Source organism: Salvia hispanica, chromosome 2, assembly GCF_023119035.1.
Source record: "Salvia hispanica cultivar TCC Black 2014 chromosome 2, UniMelb_Shisp_WGS_1.0, whole genome shotgun sequence".
NCBI classification, from domain to species: domain Eukaryota; kingdom Viridiplantae; phylum Streptophyta; class Magnoliopsida; order Lamiales; family Lamiaceae; genus Salvia; species Salvia hispanica.
This window is the reverse complement of record NC_062966.1, coordinates 15,016,674-15,025,892: the sequence shown is the minus strand read 5'-3', so window position 1 is coordinate 15,025,892 and position 9,219 is coordinate 15,016,674. Positions and strand designations below refer to the sequence as shown.

The following is a 9,219-nucleotide window of genomic DNA, read 5'->3' as shown; positions in this document are numbered from 1 at the left end:
AGGGCGGCAAAACGACTGAGCTTAGGCCTCAACCGAAGCCACTGTTTCCGGCATCGCTCGGAAGTGCGAGGCTTCGCCCCAGACGGTTTGCATATGAGGTAGGGCTCACTAATGCGAAGCCACAATCGGTCAACATACTGGTTCGGCCCGACATAGAGATCCTCTACTACACCGATCCAGGTCTTCGCAAGCGCGGCATTTTCCCACACGGTTCAGATCGTCCTCCTCTCCGGCTCATCCTCACCCTCCTCCTCCTCTGCCCTCGTGTGCGAGGAAGAGCTCGAGACTTTGCCCTTTCCCCTATCCCCGCCCCTGGCCTTGCCCTTGCCTTTGCTCCTTCCCCTTGCAGCAGGCTCCGCCTCATCGGGAGTCTCACGGATCGGCGATAGCCCCAACTCCGCTCCCAGCTCCTCAAAAGAGAAAGTCTCGATGCCGGCGTACTGAGTCTCCGGAACAGTACTAGGGGAATCATCGGCCAACAAATCTATATATGGGCGATAGACAGATTCCCTAGGCGTCCTCGGGCTCCTGTGCTGCATCGACCCACCCACCGCCATATTTGGCGGCGTACCGCCCATCCCCACTGCCCCGGGCATCATCCCACCCACCCCCGCCATATTTGGCGGCATACCGCCCATCCCCGCTGCCCCGGGCATCATCCCACCCATCTGACTCATCCAAGTGTACATATTGTAAAACATTTGGGGAGTCATCCCCGCCATCCCCGCCATTTGGGGATTCATCCCCGCATAGTTTCCCTCCGTTCCGGTGGGAATCGTGGGTGTGTTTCCTCCGCTCGTGGTGGGGGAGTTCCTATTGTACTCCATTGTAGTAGAAATGAAATTTGTAGATTTAGAGAGAAAAACTTGTCAACACAAGTGGTGTGAATGAAATGAAGTTCAACGAGCCCTGTTTATAGAGTTTTAAAAAAAAAATTAAAAATCGGACGTCCGACCGTCGCCACAGTGGCGAACGTTCGGTCGGATGTGGGGTTGACGGGCGAGGCCATCCGACGGACATATGGGACAGGCGTGGGCGCCCTTCCCCTTCACTACGGCGGACATCCGATCGGACATCGGCGACGTCCTACCGCGACGTCCGCCATGATGAGAGACGCTCTTACATATAAGAGATTTTTTGATCATGCAAAAATCGTTAAGAGCAAACATTTGCTTACAGAAATACATGTCTGAGTTGTTCCTTGATTAAGTTACCATGTGCATTTATTATTCTTTTGTAGAATATATATTTATCTAAAAATCAAACATAGGTAAACATGACATGATATTTAACACCATCTTCTTGTGTTGAAGTTTTTTAAAGGTGTAGTAATGTCACATGCGGTGTTGCAAGGAATATAATATTATCGTTCCAAAAAATATAGTTTCATCTTTTGCATTTTAATCCGCCTAACAAAATTAATGTCATACTGAAAATGAAAAGTTACTTTTAATTTATTATCCACTTTTTATATTAAATCTCTACTATTTTACATACATTTTCTATTGCCCTCGTATTTTCCCAATTTTTTCTTTCTCTTTAATACTTTATCAATTTTACATTAAAATTCGTATCATATCCCATAAAATTAACTTTAGTGAACGGAGGGAGTAGTAAATAGATAATAGATAAATATAATAAATCAAGGGGTCATCTTAAGTTATACTACTACCAGTAGTAGTAGTATAATATAATAGCAAAATCAAAATTTGTAAATAATGAGGAAGATATATGTGCAAAATTAAATTTGAGTTATAACTGGATATGTTATCTGATTATATTGTACTACTACAAGATAAATTTAACGTGAAACGTAAAGTTATTTTAAGAATTTCAAAAGGTGCGGGATGAGACGATACAAATTACAATAAACTTAACACGTCATTAAGCAAGACTTGCTTAAGTGGACAAATCCCATTAACCAAAAACAATCAAATAGCCTAATTAGGATTAGACACATCATTAATATTTCGTCAGTTTTCCGTTAGCCACCACTTGAAACCAATAAAAGCAGCTACAAAAAAAAACTCAAGATTCAAACCACATATTTATACACTTTTCAACCCACCATTACAAACCAACATAAATAATTAATGTGCTTAACTCGTGAAAAGTAGGTTTAATTGCAATATATTCGTTTTAAATTAGGTGTAATAGCAATTAACTGTATATCATAACTAACGATTCAAGTAGAAATCCTCTAAACTCTTTACTGAAAATCCCATGATGTTTCGTATCAAGAAAATCCACGATGTTTTAAATTGCAATATATTCGTTTTAAATTAGGTGTAATAGCAATTAACTGTATATCATAACTAACGATTCAAGTAGAAATCCTCTAAACTCTTTACTGAAAATCCCATGATGTTTCGTATCAAGAAAATCCACGATGTTTTAATAAAATTATAAAAAGTCAATATACTGAAAATATACAAAATCATCCGGTATCATTTAATTTTTCTACTATTTTTAAGATGAAAGTCTAATATTTGTCTACTACATTTTCTTAAAAAAAATTTTGGTCCTACACATTAAATGTATTAGCATTTGATCACAAAAAATACTATTGTACTATTTTTTAACCCATATTTAACAGTTCTTCAAAAATAAATGGACTAAATTCCAAGTTAGAAAAATTAGGTCGATACATTTTTAGTAGAGTTTAAAATTTGGTGTGACCAAATCACCAAAATGTTAAAGCTTGGGATATTTTAAAAATAAATGTGTAATATTGATTCTCATTAAATTAGTAGTGATGTAAAAAGGCTTCATAAAATCGATTTCTGCGTTACTTTCCTTCTTCTCCAATAGAGCCCTTTCCTCCTTTTTTTTTCTCTCCGAAGTCACAACATTTCTGCTCATAATCACGATTTTTATTAGCGGAGGAGTTCCACTTCGTGCTTCAGTTTCAGCTATTTATGCTCAACTTTTCATGCATTTACTGAGTGATTAAGAGTTTTAAAGCTTGCGCGTTTCTTCACTCTGTTAAATACACCCGTCCCCGCCTGATTTTTTCTTTTTTTTCTCTCAACATTACTGTTTTTTGGGTTTCCTCCTTCCGAATTCAGGTATGTATCTGTGCATGAATTTCTTTAGCTTTTGTCGAATGCTTCTCTGATGACTTTACACACACATATGTATTGTTGATCAAACTGATGATTCATCTCTTTATGCATATCTTGCTCAAATAATTCTCTTCAATTTTTTTTAAAATTTTTGTTTATATATCGTTATGTCTTTTGAAGTTATCGAAGAATTTAAACATACTGCAATGAATTAAGCCTGATGCTTTTTTACTTTCTTTCTGTATGAGTTAAACGCCAAATCCTTGAGATGATTTTTACAGGGGCTTTATCTATGGTAAAATCGGTTGAATAAATGGTGGTTGGTCAAAAATCGGTAACTTTTCAATCAGCGGCTTGCTCCATGAAATTGAATGCCGTTATGATCAAAAGCTGTGATCCTTTTGTCTTTGCAATTGCCAAAGGATTTCACATGGTTGTCTACTTTGTTTAGAAATGCCATCATTTTTTTTCTTTTACCTAAACAGTGAAGGAGTAGAAGCTTGGGCCGTTCTGAGTTTTATGTGTAAGGTATTTTAGTGGTTTGGATCATAAGTGATGTCTTGATATATAACAATGTTTATTGAGATTAACAGATTCCCTTCGGTTTTCGTACTTAATCCTTGAAGGAATATTGTGAGTGATGTTGAATGTAGGCATTCCTACTAGAGGAATTGTAATTTGGTAGTCTTATTGGCTGTATATTTTCTGTGTTTTTGTTGAAGTTAGTTATAATGGGATTTCCTATATGCATCAGGTTTTGCCCCTCTCTGCAATTTCTTTGACAGAGTGGATGCTTCAAGCTTGTTCTTAATGATCAGTTTTGTAGAACTATGAAAATGGAATTTGATACTGGGTGCAGTAAGGGGAATTTTGGACGCAGGTAAGTGTATTTTGATTGCTTAATGCAAACGCAGAATGCTGCCAGTGTTGCACTTGAGACGACACTTACATATTGCATATTTTCATTCTTTCAGCACATTACCTAAAAAGCCAAATGAGATTATGAGGGTGCTTGTTACCATCGCTGTTGGGATGATGTTTGGCTTCTTTGTAGGAGTGTCATTTCCATCACTCTCTTTAACGAAGGTACAAGGATTCTATCCTTTTACTTTGAATGCAAATAAGTTTGTCACATGCCTTAATTGCTCGTTTCGATTTTTCCAGCTAAATATCACTACCGCCCTTATTCATGACTTTGTAATAATTGAGGATAAAAGTACAGCTAACTCTACACAAGATACTGCAAGTACGAGCAGCTCTTCCAGTAATCAAGTCACGACAGATGTCTCAAAGGTTTGTATTTTCTTGCTAACATGATGAACCTGGTTTCATTCTTTTTTTGGTAGAAGCCTTTTGTAAAGTCCATCCGAATACCTTTAATCTTGCTGAAAATGATGCATGCTTGGAGCTTCCCTCATCTCTCGTTTTCTATGTGTGTACATCCTTGTAAGGCACTTCAAAACTTATACTCCTATGGAATAATTATGTTTAATCTGCCCTCTAATTTTGTTATGATTCAGATTTGGGTTCCATCAAATCCAAAAGGTGCAGAAATGTTGCCTCCGGGTATTGTTGCATCTGAATCAGATTTTTATCTACGGAGGCTTTGGGGAAAACCTAGTGAGGTAAGCACTTACCATAAGTACTTGTTTACTGCATCATGCTTCTTTCTATTATTTGTAAGTGCAGCTACATATTTGAATGGCTGTTGAATGCGGGGCGTAGTTTCTAATTGTTAGGAGAAGTTTGTAAAGGTTGTCTGACTGCAAAGAGAAAAATAAGAAGGTGTGGACTTTTATATTAATATTCCCATACCAATGGTGCCCAAAATAGCAAACACAAAAACTAAGGCTGTTCGCTGATGCCTTATATGAACACAATCTGAAATTTAGCTGGTGATAAGGTTAATCGAATGGCTACAATTAATTCTTTAACTCCAGAAAAAACACACGTTTTAATCGGTAAGGAAAAGTGAGATATTGGCTGTTTGGTAAGCGTGTCTTGAACATGGAATATAATTACTGAACTTTATTATGGACAGAATCATAGTTAATAAAGGAATGTGATATGATAAGTAAGATAAATGATCTCAAGATTTTTAAATCCTTCATGTAAACAATGAGGGGTTTTATCTTTTCAACTTGAATGTAGTTTGTGCCACCTAATCATATCTCCAGTCATTAAATTTTTATTTGGAAAAGATTTTTCTGTACTCGAAGAAGGCATGGCAGACATTTCATTTTGAATTTTGATATTTGATTAACTTGTTCACTAGGACTTGACCAGCAAACCAAAGTATCTTGTCACCTTTACCGTGGGTTATGATCAAAGAAAAATCATTGATGCAGCTGTTAAAAAGGTCAGCCTCTCTTCCCCATAAAGTCCCTGGTTATAGTCCTCTTGTGTCTCTAACTATATATATGGTTGCTGCAGTTCTCGGAGAACTTTACAATCCTTTTGTTTCATTATGATGGAAGAACAAGTGAATGGGATGAGTTTGAGTGGTCAAGACGAGCAATTCATGTTAGTGCCAGAAAACAAACAAAATGGTAAGTTTCACTAGACAGTAACAAATCTCTTGTGCTCTGTTTCTCTAAATCATGCTGAACTGTATTCATGAATTTCTTAAAAGGTGGTATGCTAAAAGGTTTCTGCATCCGGACATTGTTGCCGCATACGACTACATATTTATTTGGGATGAAGACCTAGGGGTCGAGCATTTTGATGCGGAAGAGTAAGTCCATTTAACTAATTATCTTTGTGGAGGATATTTTAACTGGTTTATCTATGCTAACTCCTTTTTTTGGTCTTTGAAATTTCTAGGTATATCAAACTTGTGAGGAAGTATGCTCTAGAAATTTCACAGCCGGGTTTGGAACCCAACAGGGGTACGACTTGGCAGATGACAAAAAGAAGAGGCGGTCAAGATATTCACAAGTAGGGAGATGAATCTGTGCTTAAACCAGTATACCATCTAGCAATACATACATATTAAATGGTATTTGAGTGATATGTCTTATATAACTTGTTCTGTTTCTTATGCTTATGTACAGGATAACAGAGGAGAAGCCGGGTTGGTGTTCTGACCCCCATTTGCCACCCTGTGCAGCGTACGAACTTCTCTCTATGTACCTTCTTCCAATGTGTATTTTCTCTTATTGCTATTCTTTCATCTAATAACTTCTATAATTTGATATTTACTCTGCCTCATTGAACAGTTTTGTAGAAATCATGGCTCCTGTATTTTCTCGAGAAGCATGGCGCTGTGTTTGGCATATGATACAGGTTTCATTTTCTTAAAGTTAATGTTATTTTTTTGAAGCACGGAAGTCCTCAGATTACTTTTTCTTCTCCTTGGCCAATAAATTTTTGAAAACTAAAACGAAAAAATTTGCAGAACGACTTGGTGCATGGATGGGGACTGGACTTTGCCCTCCAACGGTGCGTTGAGGTCAGCACCATCCACTTCCTTTAAAACGTCACGTTCTTACCTCTCGAAAGATAAAAACTGGATTATAGTACTGTACTCTGCTTTGCTGATGAGATTTTGATTAATGTAGCCTGCTCATGAGAGAATCGGAGTGGTAGATGCTCAGTGGATCGTCCATCAAACAGTTCCTTCACTGGGAAACCAGGTATATACAAAGAGTGATGACAGTTTGTGAGATTATGGTAAACTATACGTTTGACACGACTTTCTCTTGCGTATTTTCTTTGTTGGTAGGGCCAAGCAGAAGACGGAAAGGCTCCGTGGCAAGGGGTACGTAGATTAATCATGCCTGGCTTGTATATAAATGAAATCTGAACTCCTTGATTTATCATAATACGCTACTCGACTTTGATAATCTTGAACTTGTCTGCTGTGGTTGGTGTAGGTGAGACAGAGGTGTCAAAAAGAGTGGGAGATGTTCAGAAATCGAATGGAGATTGCAGAGAAGTCTTATTACAAGTCCATTAACTTTACAAGGGATACATAGATAGTAGTACTAGAGAAGAATACCATGACACAAAACCACAATTACTAGTTGCTACATCTTTTTACTAATTTGATTAGTCTACTTGTAGATAAAACCAATTTTATTAGTCAATTTTTCTTATTCTATCATGCACAAGTAGCATCTGTTCTTTCCCCTCTGTCCTAAGATTATGGTTTAGGGGTACTTTCTTTGTTCCAGGTGCTTCAGATGTAGGTATGTATCCTTGTTAATATGCCTTTGCTATTGTGATCTTTGGAACTAACAATTTTCTACTGTGGATGTGTGAATAAGAGAGTGTGGTAGTGTGTTATGTTTTTTACAACTTCAATAAACACATTTGGTTAAAAGAACAGAGAAACGAGCCACTCAAAATTAGACTTATCCAAGTTCAATTATTCTCTCTTAGGAAGTTTTCAGGTATGTTGTTTATTTGATGTGTTTTAATACAGTGGAGTAGTGCTATAAATATCATATAGAAAAATGAGTTGGTACCTACTGTAGGAAATATATAAAATATCCATTGATATTTTTGTAGCTCCAAAGGCTAGATTTGCCACTTGTCATCTGATTGGTGTGTTGTACCTAAATCAATTCAATAAAAATGAATAGAAAAGTTTTAGATGTGTCAACTTTGATGTGAAGTAAAACGTATTTTTGTCCAATATATGCGTTGTCTTAACATTTTAAACAATCAAAAGTTAATTTTAATTTATTGTACCAATACTGGAATGAGAAATATTCATGTGTAGTGGGAATAAGTAAAAAACGTAAGCATCGAAGGTAGGGTCGAAACATCTGTTATCTGCAAGCAACAAATTTACGCGCTAATGAAATGATTCACGAAGCTTCCACCGGTGCCACTATTCAAACTCGGCTGACGACGCGTGGCCCGAAAACGACTCCCATTTCTCATCACTTACACGTGTCACCATCAAGCTCCCTATTTAGCTGCAACGTGCTTTCTCCACAATTACCTACCTTCCTATTTATAGAATTACTAATAATACCAACGACATTCAATTCAATTCAACCAGTCTTCTTCTATTCTACCATTGATACTTCCACTCAAAATACTTACTACTAATAATTATAATATGGGATTGTCGAATTTTCCTAGCCCGGCTGAAGGGGTGCTGCCGCTGCTACTGATGAACATGGCCATGTCGGTGGCTCTGGTGAAGAACAAGCTCAGATCATTGCTCCAAGTGGTGGCTGATGTCGAGGACGACGGATCCAGGGCGGCGAGGACGGTGTCGATAACGCGCTATGGTGGCGGTCCGGCGGCCGAGTGCTGTGTCTGTTTGTGTAGGTTTGAGGCGGATGAGGAAGTGAGTGAGCTTTCTTGCAAGCATTTCTTCCACAAAGCTTGTCTCGACAAGTGGTTCCACAACCGCCATATTACTTGCCCGCTTTGCCGTTCCATTTTCTAATATTTCCTATTATTCCAATTATACAATTCATATAGGATTTTTAATTTAGGTGCTCAAATGGAGGAGCACTATAGTCAATACTCATATACCTATACATACATACATACATAATGACGGTTTGATCACCCACTACATTATATACTAAAAGTATTACACGATTTCAAATGTAATTTCTTTTGTGGTGATGCTGGCTTTCCAATTTCATCAATACTTATATTACACAGAAAGCTGTATATATCTAAAATATTTATGCATGGCTTTTCTGCGAACAGGTACTTGTTTGTCTGTTGGAATCTAGGTTGGTCTAAAGCATTTTGGCAACTTCCTTTACAAATTAAAGTAGCTATATAGGTTGGTCAACACATTTTGGCAAGGTCCTTTACAAATTAAAGGAGTACATAATTAATTTACGTTATGAGTAGATGAGTGAGCAGAAGACGTTTACAAATTAAATAATGATTATAGAATTGATTTTTGTTATGAATAGATGATTGTAATATACTAATTCTTCTAAATTAGTTCTTGTTAAGTGAAAAATATTAAGTTAAAAGTTTATCATTTGAATATAAAGTAATTATAGATTAATTGATTATGAACCAATTCATTCAAAAGCTTTTGTTTATAAGAAATTAAACTACTACTAGTTATAATTACGTGTATAAATGGCAATGATGGGGTGTAAAATCTACACGCGCATTGACAAGGCCATGGCCGTGCCACAAACGGCCGATTTTGGATCTTGGCAAT

General features: G+C 37.2%; 2 protein-coding genes across 4 annotated transcripts; both read left to right on the top strand.

The window, feature by feature from the left end:
- Positions 1 to 2,818: 2,818 nt before the first annotated feature.
- Positions 2,819 to 7,170, top strand: LOC125207594. Of its 3 annotated transcripts, XM_048106997.1 has the most exons (17): positions 2,819 to 3,068; positions 3,347 to 3,399; positions 3,551 to 3,593; positions 3,820 to 3,945; positions 4,040 to 4,151; positions 4,230 to 4,358; positions 4,586 to 4,690; positions 5,341 to 5,424; positions 5,499 to 5,614; positions 5,698 to 5,799; positions 5,889 to 6,002; positions 6,119 to 6,175; positions 6,284 to 6,350; positions 6,463 to 6,516; positions 6,626 to 6,700; positions 6,790 to 6,825; positions 6,941 to 7,170. In XM_048106997.1, exons 4-17 carry the CDS (start codon positions 3,896 to 3,898, stop codon positions 7,040 to 7,042), a joined length of 1,203 nt encoding a protein of 400 aa, XP_047962954.1. In that variant the 5' UTR covers positions 2,819 to 3,068; positions 3,347 to 3,399; positions 3,551 to 3,593; positions 3,820 to 3,895; the 3' UTR covers positions 7,043 to 7,170. The 3 variants fall into 3 exon arrangements, with proteins under 3 accessions (XP_047962954.1, XP_047962955.1, XP_047962953.1); XM_048106998.1 differs by lacking the exon at positions 3,347 to 3,399; XM_048106996.1 differs by lacking the exons at positions 3,347 to 3,399; positions 3,551 to 3,593.
- Positions 7,171 to 8,042: 872 nt separating this feature from the next.
- On the top strand, positions 8,043 to 8,657 carry LOC125204247 (probable E3 ubiquitin-protein ligase XERICO). Its single transcript, XM_048102848.1, has one exon. It carries the CDS (start codon positions 8,137 to 8,139, stop codon positions 8,470 to 8,472), a length of 336 nt encoding a protein of 111 aa, XP_047958805.1. The 5' UTR covers positions 8,043 to 8,136; the 3' UTR covers positions 8,473 to 8,657.
- Positions 8,658 to 9,219: the final 562 nt, after the last annotated feature.

Excerpts from the sequence above, each read along its gene's own strand:
- LOC125207594 (XM_048106996.1), top strand. The coding sequence starts at position 3,896 with ATGAAAATGGAATTTGATACTGGGTGCAGTAAGGGGAATTTTGGACGC. Across the intron at positions 4,152-4,229 it reads CATCACTCTCTTTAACGAAG|CTAAATATCACTACCGCCCT; the intron begins GTACAAGGATTC and ends CGATTTTTCCAG. Across the intron at positions 6,003-6,118 it reads GGCGGTCAAGATATTCACAA|GATAACAGAGGAGAAGCCGG; the intron begins GTAGGGAGATGA and ends GCTTATGTACAG.
- LOC125204247 (XM_048102848.1), top strand. The coding sequence starts at position 8,137 with ATGGGATTGTCGAATTTTCCTAGCCCGGCTGAAGGGGTGCTGCCGCTG.